The sequence below is a fragment of the Cnephaeus nilssonii genome (genome assembly GCF_951640355.1).
Source record: "Cnephaeus nilssonii genome assembly, chromosome: 12".
In the NCBI taxonomy this organism is placed as follows: domain Eukaryota; kingdom Metazoa; phylum Chordata; class Mammalia; order Chiroptera; family Vespertilionidae; genus Cnephaeus; species Cnephaeus nilssonii.
The window spans coordinates 67,627,997-67,641,315 of record NC_137083.1 but is presented as its reverse complement, the minus strand read 5'-3'; the positions used below and the strand labels follow the sequence as shown (position 1 = coordinate 67,641,315).

At 43.0% G+C, this 13,319-nt stretch overlaps 1 protein-coding gene across 2 annotated transcripts in view; it reads right to left on the bottom strand.

Annotated features, from left to right (window-relative positions):
* Positions 1–13,319, bottom strand: part of AASS (aminoadipate-semialdehyde synthase) — a gene marked incomplete at its 5' end in the record, with an annotated part of 70,352 nt that overhangs the window by 27,831 nt on the left and 29,202 nt on the right. For both annotated transcript variants that reach the window (XM_079786441.1, XM_079786440.1), the window contains 2 exons: positions 2,228–2,295; positions 2,488–2,547. In XM_079786441.1, coding sequence (XP_079642567.1) covers positions 2,228–2,295; positions 2,488–2,547 — 128 coding nt within the window. The remainder of the gene's footprint in view (positions 1–2,227; positions 2,296–2,487; positions 2,548–13,319) is intronic.

Genomic DNA, 13,319 nt, shown 5'->3' with positions numbered 1-13,319 from the left:
AAAGCAATAATTTTCCCACATTATTCATAAAAAGAACCTCAACAGGAGTTCCCTACACCAACATTTTTCATTGATTATTTTAGATTTTGGACAATGGACAACGGACCCTGACATCTCTGAGGTGTATGTTCACAGACTTTCATGAATTTGACTAGTGAGGCACAGATGCTGGGCCGTTGACTGTCTTACTCACGATTGAGTAACTTGGTCTCACACTTTGTCCTTTCAGGGGACGTGATTCAAAATCCTGCTAGCAGCTTTACCATGGAAACCTGATTCACTCCACACAAAATCCGAGGAGACTATTATTATCCATATTAGACATTTGTTTGGTTGTTTATCTTTAGGATCACTTGAGAACAGTTGAAACCATAACTTTGAAATCACAAATGTCAGGGGTCAAACCTAAGAGAAGTTACCAGGCAGGAATTTAATTCTTGAACAGTTTATTCTATTAAGAATTTGTACCTTCCTGACAGATAACTCTTTCTCTTTCCAACAAACTTAGTTTGTCTTAAATATAATAGGTACTCGTTAAAGGCCTTCTGAATCAAATTCCCAGGCATCAATGTAAAACCATGGAAATGGCCTGGTGCCAGGAACTTAAGCAGCAAGCTTTGTTGTTTAGATCTTTTAGACCAGGATATCTCTCAAACTTGAACTTTTTCATTAATTATGATAATTGCATAAAAATAACTATAAATGTAAAATGTCCCTGTCTCTCATCACCCCAACACTTATATTACTGATGAGGGAAGGTCTTTAACTTCCACCCCATTCCATGCCACCTCCCAGAGAATATCACTATTATTTGATTATTGGATATGCTTCCTAATAACACTTCCTACAGTATATATAATTGAAACATATTTTGATGTCTAAATGTGGTGTGTTCAAAATAATTTTTTTAAAAAATCACACCTAGATTCTAATACAGTTCATCTCATGAGCACCCCCAAACACTCCAGGTTAATAACCACCGTGTTAAGTGATAAAGATAACATCAGAATAAGGCGGGGTGCAAGATAATTAAATCTCCTTTCAAAATTCAATCTTCATATTACTCTCTTGGCACAAGATTCTGCTAGGGAAGGAAGGCAGGAAACCCTAGTGATGGGAGCCTAGTAGACCTGCTGCCACATGAAACAAGGTGTGTAAGAGTGAAGATGCCATCGTCACTGGTCACGTCAGATATGACGTTGGGATTAGTATGAGATCATCAGGTGATGAGAATCAAATGACACAGGGAGTATAAAAAAACAAATACACGTGACGTTTCCCCAATAATTAGCTCTCCTAAGGGGTTATAGAGTTAGCTCTTTCTTTTGAGAAACAAATTATACACGCTTGCTGTCTTATGCCAAAATATTTCATTGAAGCATACAAAGTAACTATAAGCAAATACATGGAAAAAGCATAACTTTGATCTGTGCCGCTCTCCTCATTTACCTCTTGTAGAGACAACAACTGAGAAAGAAGATAAGGCAATCTGTTTGCTTGTTTATTTGTTATTAATTTCCCCACTCAGCTTTTTCCTGAGCATTCAGTGCATGGGCTATTTTGTTAGATGGGAATAGACCAGTGGGGAGCAGAGCTAAACACAAACCAAGTGCACTCAGCTGAAGTGGACTAGAACATTCCAAAGAAATGATTTTGAGTAGGAAAATCAATCGAGGGAACGAGGGCCTTAGCTAAGTACCTTTCTGTGAGAACTATTCTCTTGGGGAGATTTGTCACGGTACTTTTTGGCACCTTCCTCCTAGGAAGAATCTCCGGGAAAACTGACTTCTGATCATTTTCTTTCTCCACGGCTTCTAATCTCTAACCAAGAGCCTTCTTTCCTACATATTACACTACACAAAAGAGAGCCCAAACCCTCAGCTAAAAACCGGACTGAAAGCACCACAGAAAGAGTTAGTTTGCTCACTGTCTTCAAGCAAGTAACAGAGGCATGACAACAGGCAAAGTGCTAGAGAGGGGGGTTCCCAGAAAGGATAGTCTTTTGGACTTATATGTGGGTTTGCATACAAAGCTACACAGGATAGGATACAGCCCAACACTGTCCCAGAGAAAATAATTCACACTGGTTTCAACCAGTCACTTAGTTGGGATATCCTATATTTATAGGCATTTTCAAATTTTTCCTGTTGTATAAACCTAGTTCTTCTGAACTCACATTGAAACATGAAAAAATACTCATCAGATCCAAGATAAGAACAATGCTTACCTGCTCTCTCGGAGTTTCTGGATATATTTATACTTATCAGTCAATATACCGTTGGATGTAATCACTGCCTAAATGTATATGACACAAGACATTTCTTTAATATCCACATATTAGTGCCACAAACATGGGCTCATGCTTGATAGAGAAGAGACAGAGAGATAAAGAAAGATGGGGAGGGAGAAAGGGAAGGGAGAGAGGGGAGGGAGGATGGTAGTGGGGGAAAAGTACATTCATAGAAAAAAATTATTTTTATAACTTACATCTCGCACCACCGGAGAAAAATTCTGACTTTCAAGAGGCTGTGTTGCATCTGATAATATCTGAAAGGAAAATGAGATTGGTAAGAGATAAATGACATTGCAAGGAAGGCTTCTTGGCATTTCTATTCATATAACAATATTAGTCAAAAGAAAAAGGAATTTAGAAAAGTTTCTGAAGATCAATAAATAATTGGTAATGAAGACTTCCACAAGCAGTGAAGTCTGCCCCCAAACACATGCCATTTCACAATTTTAACCTTTTGCACTCGGATGTCGAGTGTGACTTGACACAGTTAGCATCGGTAGCAGGAATCGAGAAAAAAGCAAGCGAGTGCAAAGGGTTAAAAGTAAAATTTGATTAAATTCATCTTCACTTACTGGAAACGTGAAAAACTCAGACCCCCCCCCCCCCACACACACACACACACACCAGTTAGATGTGTCATATTGAGCATGCTGGCAAATATCACCACAAGGTCTATAGCCTCGCTCTGGGGGCTTCCTTCACATTTCAAAGGTTCGGGCAACAAGCCTCCAAGACCCCAATAGGGAATCTCCCTCAGGTGAATATTAGTTCTGAACATAGACACATCAGCTTTTCAAAAGTGTTAGGGAAAATGACTTCAAGAAGTAGATTTCAAAAAGTCATCCACACTCTTCCCTTTATTTTGCAAGAATGAGTCAGATGGCCAACAACAAACACAATGTCACTCATTTTAACATCCTAGCATCTTTCTCGGTCTCCTCTTTTCTTGCAAAAAAAAATCCCACTCTAGAATAGACTGCCAAGGGGTAAAGATCATATAAATCAGTATTGTTGCTTCTGGTGGTCAGAGTATTAGGGTTAATGAGACAATCCATAGGTTAAATCTAGAGCACTCACCCAACTAAGAAAGAGCAAACTGAGCAGATGCTGGCATGGGAGTATTTATTTTCTGCATTAAAATACACATAAAACTACTTTCATGTATCTAAAACACAAGCCACTTAGGCTATCTATTCATAGGACAGGGGCATTTAAATATATATATACTAGAGGCCTGGTGCACAAAATTCGTGCATGGGGAGAGTCCCCTCAGCCCAGCCTGCACCCTCTCCAATCCGGGACCCCTTGGGGGATGTCCAACTGCCGGTTTAGGCCCTGGGATCGGGCCTAAACCGGCAGTCGGACATCCCTCTTACAATCTGGGACCGCTGGCTCCTAACTGCTCACCTGCCTGCCTGCCTGCCTGATCACCCCAACTGTCCCCCCTGCCAGCCTGATCACCCCTAACTGACTCTGCCTGCCGGCCTGATCGCCCCCAAATGCCCCCCAACCTGCCTGGTTGCTCCCAATTGCCCTCCCCCCCTGCTGGCCTGGTTGCCCCACGCAGCCTGCTGTTGAGTCATTTGTTCATCCCTCACTAACCCCCCTGCTGGCCTTGTCACCCCACGCTGCCTGCTGGTCATTACTGTTACTATGACGGCATCCTAGACAATTTGCATATTTCTCTATTATTAGATAGATATATAGCATAAGCCAGGACGTACTTTGGGAAGCTCATGGAATTAACACATCGAGGGTCCTCCCACTGCCCCTTTCTCCCAGGCACCCTTGGAGTGTTCCCTTCTCAAGCTGACTCCTCTACCTACCAACCCTGTCTACAGGCCGGAAACCATTAGTAGATAAGAAAATGAGGCTTGAATTTCACTCTGCATATGGTCAAACCACTGAACACTTGTGTATCTTTCCCTTATCTGGGCTCTTTCTCTATATTTCTACAGTCTTACTTAGGCCTTACTGGGATCATGGGAACTACCTCTCACCGTTTTTCCTTTCATTTAAATCACAAAACTGATTGTTTTCCTGTACCTATTTAAACTAACTCAGTATCTTTCCCTTGCCTCCAAGATAAAGTCTCTTGAAGTGTCCCTAAGTGTCCTACAACATTCTCTACAGGCTGGTTCTGCCTCTCCACCTCAGCTCTCCCTTCTGCCTCACACCCAACTCTTCAGACGCATTAACAGCATGGAGTTACTGCTCTGGGTCATGCTTTTATATGCTTCTGTGCTACGCCAGGTAAATGCCTCCCTCACATGCTGTTCCTCTACCTGGAGCTCCCACTTCTCCTCCTGCAAGGTGCAGCTGAAGAAGTGTCTCAGCTGTGAAGTCTTTACCAAAATCTGCCCCTGAGCACACCTGGAATGGAGGAACTGTATTTGGCATCCTACCACATACCTACTACATTATAAAATGGTAAATATTCAGTGAATATATTAGTAGATACACGCAATAATTATTTAAAGTTCCATGGACTTTTCCCCAAGAAAACTAATAGTTGTCATGAGTTCACTTAAAGAAAGGCACGCATGCAAGACAACCAAAGGCTGCTCAATTCACCCATTACACATGTGCAAGCACAAGGGTCCTGAAGCATACCGGATGCCTTATCACTTTCACATAGAGCTTTGAGAGCTCATCACTTTTTTTTCTTATTTTGTTTTGTTAATCCTCACCCGAGGGTATTTTTCCAAAGATTTTTAGAGAGAGTGCAAGGGAGTGGGCGAGACAGAGAGAGATAAACATCATCGATGTGAAAGAGACACATTGATTGGTTACCTCCCACACGAACCCAGCCTGCAACCTAGGAACATATCCTTCACCAGAATCAAAGCCAGGACCCTTCAGTTTGTGAGCCGACGGAGACCTCATCACTCTTGCCCAAATTAATTTCAAGCTATTTCTTCTGATGTTAAGACCCTTTCCAATATGGAACAAACATACTTAACCTTTACTTCAATCAGAATCCCTAGATTAAATTAACTCCCTCATTTGCTCTCCTGTCTCCATCACATATTGTACCTCCCACTACCATGCAAAGGAACAGATACTATACATCTATCAAGAGCCAGCTCAAATGTCACCTCTTTCATAAAAGCTTTCCTAATTTTACCCAACAGGACAGAGCCTCTCTCTCCACTTCACTACCATCTTTCTAATGATTGTCACATTCTACCTGACGGCTGGTTTGCATATCTCATCCCCTTCTGGACCTCATGCTTCTATAGGTCAAAGCCTGTGTTTTCATTCTAGCCATCCATGTGTGTGCCTTGTTCCAATAGACCAGGCGTCCTCAAACTACGGCCCGCGGGCCACATGCAGGTGTTTTTGCCGTTTTGTTTTTTTACTTCAAAATAAGATATGTGCAGTGTGCATAGGAATTTGTTCATAGTTTTTTTTAAACTATAGTCCGGCCCTCCAATGGTCTGAGGGACAGTGAACTGGCCCCCTGTTTAAAAAGTTTGAGGACCCTGCAATAGACAGTAAATATCTAACGAATTCAACTAAAACAAAAATTCTATGTTGGTACAAAATAATAGTATGTACCCTGCAATGCTACAAAAGCTATCTGGACCTTAAGTCAAGAAGGAAAATCGGTAGGGGAAAGGACAGTGTATATACTTTAAATACAGTTCTCATACAATTACGAGAAGAGATCACAGACAATATACTTAATATTTTAGTGGTAAACTGACACATATATATCAACACTACAAAATACAGACAGTCATCAACTTTCACAAAAGTTCAGTGCTTCAAGATAGCACAGAAATAAATGCCCCCAAGGCAAGTCTACCAAGCTGTTTAGAGGGGTAGCCTATATAATAAAAGCCTAATATGCTAAGTGTCTGACCGTTTGTTCGACCCTTCGACCAGTCGCTGTAACGCATACTGACTACCAGGGGGCAGACACTCCGACCGGTAGGTTAGCTTGCTGCTTGGGTCCAGCTGATCAGGACTGGGCGAGACGGGCCAGACACACCCTGGAACCCTCCCGCAGTCCCTCCCTAGCCGGCCAACCTCCCGTGGTCTCTCACCAGCTGGCCAGCCCCAATCAGCCCCGATTGGGACTGGGTGAGACGGCCCCAATCAGCCCCAATTGGGACTGGGCGAGATGAGCCGGACACGCCCTGGAGTCAACCTCCCGCAGTCCCTCCCTTGCTGGCCAATCTCCCACAGCCCCTCCCCAGTCTCTAAAATATTTCTTCTAATTAATTTCCTCTCAATGTGCATGAATCCATGCACTAGGCCTCTAGTCTATATATATACAAGTCTAAGCAACCAAATGACCAGTCGACCAGTCGCTCAACGTATGTGGTCAGTGTCCTCCCACAGCAGGAGCACTGCTCAGCTGACCGACGGGAGCCAGAGGCAGGGCTCGTGGCTGATGAGAGCCTCTACAGTGGCACGAGCCTCTCCCGATCGGGAATGACTGGTTGAGAGCCTGTGGTAGGCGCAGTGGGGCCAGGATGAGTGGGAGTGGCAGGCAAGAGCGGCAGGTGGCATTGGACTGCCGATTTCGGCCCGATCCTTGCAGGCCACGCCAAGGGACCCCACCAGTGCACTAATCCATGCCCTGGGCCTCTAGTTGTGATATATAAACAAAAAATAGTGTGACAGGAGATTCAAAATGGTGGCAGAGTAAATGGAAGCTACACTGACAATCTGCTAGGACCAAACTGGAGATACAACTGAATTACAGAAAAAGCACCCTGACAAATCAACTGAAGGCTAGCTGGAGAGACACCTGATAACCAAGGACAGAAAGTGGAGACTGCATAGAGACTGGTAGGAAGTACAGAGGCACGAGAAGGCTGGCTGGGCTCCCAAAGGCAGTAGCTGAAGTTCCAGAGGGATATCTCAGCTGGAGGCGGGGGGGGGGGCAGTTTCCCACTGAGAACTCTTGGGTCTAAACCCCAAGCTAGGCTCCCCAGCCCAGAGAACCAGAACTGAGAAGGAAGCCCACAGAGTATCTGGCTGTAAAAAGCATCAGGGTTGCTCTCTGCCAGCCAGAGACAGATAGAAATACAGGCACCCATTTAAAGAGCCAACACACAAAATTTTGTGTGCAGCCACTAACCTTGGGCTCTGGCAGAGGGAGGGCAGAGTGGACTGGAGCTGTGTGAGCATAAGTCAGAGTTGGGGGCTCTAGGGTGGAGCTCAGAGGGCAGCCACCCAAGTTTCCTGTGCTGAATCATTCCCTCATGCTGCGGGCCTTTGGTTTCCAGGTGGTTTTTGCCTGGAGGGAAGGCAGTTACCCAACCCTGTTGGAAGACCTCTTACCCTACCCTGTGGTCTATAGCCTGAGGCAAACTAAGACTCTGAGAATAACAATCAGACTGCAGTCGAGTTGGATCTTTGGAGGTTTTGAGTCTTTGCCTGATTTCCTTCTGGGCCCAGGGCTAGGAAATGTAGAGTCTGGTGCACAATTTGGTCCATTGCAAAGATACCCAGCCCCAGCAGAGGGAGCCACAAGCTGTGGATTTCTAATAGCTCCAAACAGAGAACTCAAGGCCAGACAGAAACAGCATCTGACATTGTCCTGCACTGGAGACTGGGAGTCATAGCAGATCTACCTAATATATAGACACAAACCCAAACAGGCAGCCAAAATGGGGAGACATAACAAACAAACAAACAAACAAAAAAAAAAAAAACAAGCCCCAAATGAAAGAAAAAGAGAATTCCCCAGAAAAGGAGCTAAACAAAATTAAAGTAAGAAATTTATCAGATATAAAGTTTAGAATAATGAAGGTGAAGATGCTCAACAGCATGAGAAACCATACAGTAACTATGAATAAAGGCCAGTTGGAAATAAAGAATGACATAGCACTAATGAAGAACACATTGGAAGGAAGACAGAGTAGATTATGGGAGCCAAGGATCAGCTCAGTGAATTAGAAGACAGAGTAGAAAAAAAAAATCACTCAGAGAACAAAAAACAAAACAAAAAACAAACACACAATTAGAAAACAGGACAGCTTCAGGGAGCAGTGGGACAATGTGAAACATAATATTCAAATAGCAGGTGTGCCAGAAGGTGAAGAAAGTGAGCAAGGGACAGAGAATGTGTTTGAAAAAATAATGGCAGAAAACTTCCCTAATCTGGTGAAGGAAAAAGTCACACAAGTACAGGAAGCACAGAGAGTCCCAAGCAAGAAGAACCCAACCAGATCCACACCCAGACATATCATAATTAAAATGACAAAAATTAAAGACAAAGAGAGAATCTTAAAGGCAGCAAAAGAAAAGCAATTTGTTACCTACAAAGGAACTCCAATATGGCTGTAAGCTGGTTTCTCATAAAAAAGTCTACAGGCCAGCCCTAACCGGTTTGGCTCAGTGGATAGAGTGTAGGCCTGCGGACTCAAGGGTCCCAGGTTCGATTCTGATCAAAGGCATGTACCTGGGTTGCAGGCACATCCCCAGTAGGGGGTGTGCAGGAGGCAGCTGATCGATGTTTCTCTCTCATCTATGTTTCTAATACTCTATCCCTCTTCCTTCCTCTCTGTAAAAAAATCAATAAAATATATTTTTTAAAAAAAGTCTACAGGCCAGAAGGGAATGGCATGAAGTATTCAAGGTAATGAAAAGCAAGGATCTGAAACCAAGATTACTCTATCCAGCAAGGCTATCATTCAAAATAGATGACCAAATAAAGAGCTTCCCAGACAAAAAAAAAAAAAGGCTAAAGGAGTTTATCACAACCAAACCATCACTGAAAGAAATGCTAAAGGGACTGCTGTGAAGAAGGAGGAGGAGGAGGAGGAGGAGGAGGAGGAGGAAGAGGAGGAGGAGGAAGAAAAAGAGGAGGAGAAGAAGGAGGAGGAGGAGAAGGAGGAGGAGGAGGAGGGGGAAGGGAGGGAGAGGGAGAGAGAGAGAGAGAGGGACATATAGAATTTAAAAGGCAATCAAAAAGTACCTATTAATAATAACCTTAAATGCAAATGGATTAAATGCTCCAATCAAGAAACACAGGGTAGCTGAATGGATACAAAACATGACCCAATTATATGCTGTTTCAGAATTTTGGAAACGTGAGGCAGACACTGTAAAGCAGCTTTTATAACTATACTCTATGTGACAAAGAAAGTATACTCAAAATAAATTAGAAAAATAGAAATTCTCAGCAGAGAAAGAGAAAGAAAAGGACTGAATGGAAACTTTACAACTGGAAAGAGAATATCTGAAATATTTAATTCAACGAACAGGAGAGAACCAAGATGGCGGCAGAAGTAAATGCCTGTACTCACTGCCTCCTACAACCATATCAAAATTACATCGCATATATAGACCAACCATCATTCTGAAGTGCTTAGAATCTGGCTGAATGGAAGTCCTACAACTAGAGAAGTAAAGAAGAAAGTACATCCAGACTGGTAGGAGGGACAGAAGTGCAGAATGGGATAGTCCAACACCCATTTGTGGTGTATTTTTAATTGAGAGGGATATCTCCACTGCAGATGCCTCCTTTGAGAAGCAAGGGGTCCCAGCCCCACACAGTACCCCTATCCCAGTGTTCCAGCGCTGGGAGAGAAGTCCCCATAACTTCAGGCTGTAAAAACCAGCGGGTATTGTGTCTGAGTGACATGGAGGCTGCTGGAGAACCAGGCAGTCCCTTTTAAAGGACCAACACATGAACTTAGTCAGACTTGATTCCTCTGAGCTCCAGCACGGGGTGGCAGTATTGGGGGAACCAGAGACATACAGGGAGGAACTGGAGTGTCTAGCATCAACGCAGGAACTCAGGGGCGGCTTTCTCCCAGACACAGTTGCTCGCAGGAGTCATTGTCCCTCTGCTGGGACCTCCCCATCACAGAGCTGGCTGGCAGCCATATTTGAGTTTCTATCAGCCTGCCTCACACTGTTAGCTCCATCCTGGTGGTTCCCTGAGACCTGGCCCCATCCAACTTGCAGCCCCACCCAAGCTGTTTGCATCAGCTTTTCCATATGATGGCCCACCCTGGCTCAGGCTTCAGACTTTCCTAAAATCTCTTAAACAGGCAGCGGCTGTCAACAGTGTACCCCCTATCTAGTAGTAAGAGGCCCAAGACCTGGCACTAGTACCAGCCTGCCTTGCTTCACAACTTGGCCTCTCCTGAGCACTTTCAAGCCCAGTACAAATAGCAGTCATCTGCAGATCATTCGGTAGCTCCTGCTGCATGGCCCCAGGCAGTGGCTGACTTTGCACCTCCCGGAGGCCCCAGAGCCAGTGCACCTAGTGGACAACTTCAGACCATACCAGATTACAACTCTACAGATCCACAACTGAATCACTCAAGGAACAGACTCAGTGAGCACAAAAGCCCTACTGAAGCAAGCCCTGCTCCATAGGGGTATTTCCTGCACAGCAACTCTTCCACTGTAGTCACAGCTGGTCTTCACAGCCAATTGGCCTGGAAGTTAACTCCTCCCAGTTGATGCCAACAGCAATCAAGGCTCAACTACAACAAGACTGTGCACACCACCCACACAAGAGAACACCTAGAGTGCCCAGCTCAGGTGACTGGGGAGGCTGAGCCACTGGGTCCTACAGGACACCTACTACACAAGGCTACTCTACAAATTCTAGGAGACATTGCAGCTCCTAGAATTACCTAGTACATAGAAACAAACACAGAGAAGCAGCCAAAATGTGGAGACAAAGAAACATATGACAAATGAAAGAACAGAAATATAACAAATGAAAGAAGAAATCTTTGACAAAGAAACATATGACAAAGAAACATATGACAAATGAAAGAAGAAATCTCAAACAAAAAACTAAATGAAATGGAAGCAAGCAAATGACGAGATGCAGGGTTCAAAATAATGTTTATAAAAATACCAACAGAATATTTCACAGACCTAGAACAAACTCTCCAAAAATTCATCTGGAATAAAAAAAGACCCTGAATAGCTGCAGCAATCCTGAAAAGAAGAACAAAGTAGGAGGGATCTCAATACCAGATATCAAGCTGTATTACAAAGCCACTGTTCTCAAAACTACCTGGTACTGGCACAAGAACAGACATATAGACCAATGAAATAGAATAGAAAACCCAGAAATCAACCTAAACCACTATGCTCAATTAATATTTGACAAATGAGGCAAGAGCATACAATGAAGTCAAGACAGTCTCTTTAATAAATGGTGTTGGGAAAATTGGACAGACACATGCAAATACATGAAACTAGACCACCAACTTATACCATACACAAAAATAAACTCAAAATGGATAAAGGACTTAAACCTAAGACGGGAAACCATAAAAATCTTAGAGGAATCCACAGGCAGTAAAATCTCAGACATATGCCGAAGCAATATCTTCACCGATACAGCTCATAGGGCAATGGAAACTAAAGAGAAAAATAAAAAAATGGGACTACATCAAAATAAAAAGCTTCTGTACAGCAAAAGAAACCATCAACAAAACAAAAAGAAAGCCCACTGCATGGGAGAACATATTTGCCAATGTTATCACCAATAAGGGTTTAATCTCCAACATTTATAGGGAACTCATACAACTTAACAAAAGGAAGATAAACAACCCAATCAAAAAATGGGCAACGGACCTAAATAGACACTTTTTGATAGAGGACATAAGGAAGGCCAAGAGACATAAGAAAACATGCTCAAAGTCACTAATCATCCGAGAAATGCAAATCAAAATGACAATGCGGTACCATCTCACACCTGTCAGAATGGCTATCATCAACACATCAACAAATGACAAGTGCTGGTGGGGATGCGGAGAAAAAGGAATTCTCGTGCACTGCTGGTGGGAATGCAGACTGCTGCAGCCACTGTGGAGAACAGTATGGAGTTTCCTCAAAAACCTAAAAATGGAACTACCATTTGACCCAGTGATCCCACTTCTAGGAATATATCCCAAGAAACTAGAAACACCAATCAGAAAGGATATATGCACCCCTATGTTCATAGCAGCACAATTTACCATAGCTAAGATTTGGAAACAGCCTAAGTGCCCATCAGCAGATGAGTGGATTAAAAACTCTGGTACATCTACACAATGGAATACTATGCTGCTGTAAAAAACAAGGAATTCTTACCATTTGCAATAGCATGGATGGAACTGGAGAGCATTATGCTAAGAGAAATAAGCCAGTCAGAGAAAGATAAGTATCACGTGATCTCACTCATTTGTGGAATATAATGAACAACATAAATTAATGAACCAAAACAGATCCAGAGAAGTATCAATCAGACCATCAAACCTCAGAGGGAAGGTAGGGGAGGGTGGGAGTAAGGGGGAGAGATCAACCAAAGGACTTGTTTGCATGCATATAAGCCTAACCAATGGACACAGACACCAGGGGGGTGAGTGGGAGGTTTGGGGGGGGGGTGGCAATTGGGGGATAAGGACACATATGTAATACTTTAGTCAATAAAGAAAAAATAAAAAATAAAATAAATAAATAAATAATGGTTATATGGTTGCTCAAGGAGCTTAATGAGAGCTTCAAGTGACTTAGTGAGACTTTCAAGGATCTTAGTGAGAATTTCAAGGAAATTAGAACATCAATGACATGACAGAGTACCATTCAGAAATTAAGCATACACCAACTGAAATAAAGAATAATTTACAGGGAGTCAACAGTAGAGTAGAGGATTCTGAGAATGAAATCAATGACTTGGAATATGAGGAAGCAAAAACACACCAAAACAGAAGAGCAAAAAGAAAAAATAATCCAAAAATATGAACACAGTGTAAGGAGCCTCTGGGACAACTTCAAGTGTACCAACATTCATATTATAGGGATGCCAGAAGGAGAAGAGAGAGAGCAAGATATTGAAAACCTATTTGAAGAAATAAGGACAGAAAACTTCTTCTACCTGGTGAAAGAAATAGACTTACAAGTTCAGGAAGCACAGAGAGCCCCAAACAAGAGGAACCCAAAGAGGCCCATATCAAGACACATCATAATTAAAATGCTAAGGGTTAAAGACAAAGAAAGAATCTTAAAAGCATCAAGAGAAAAGCAGTTAGTTACCTACAAGGGAGTGCCC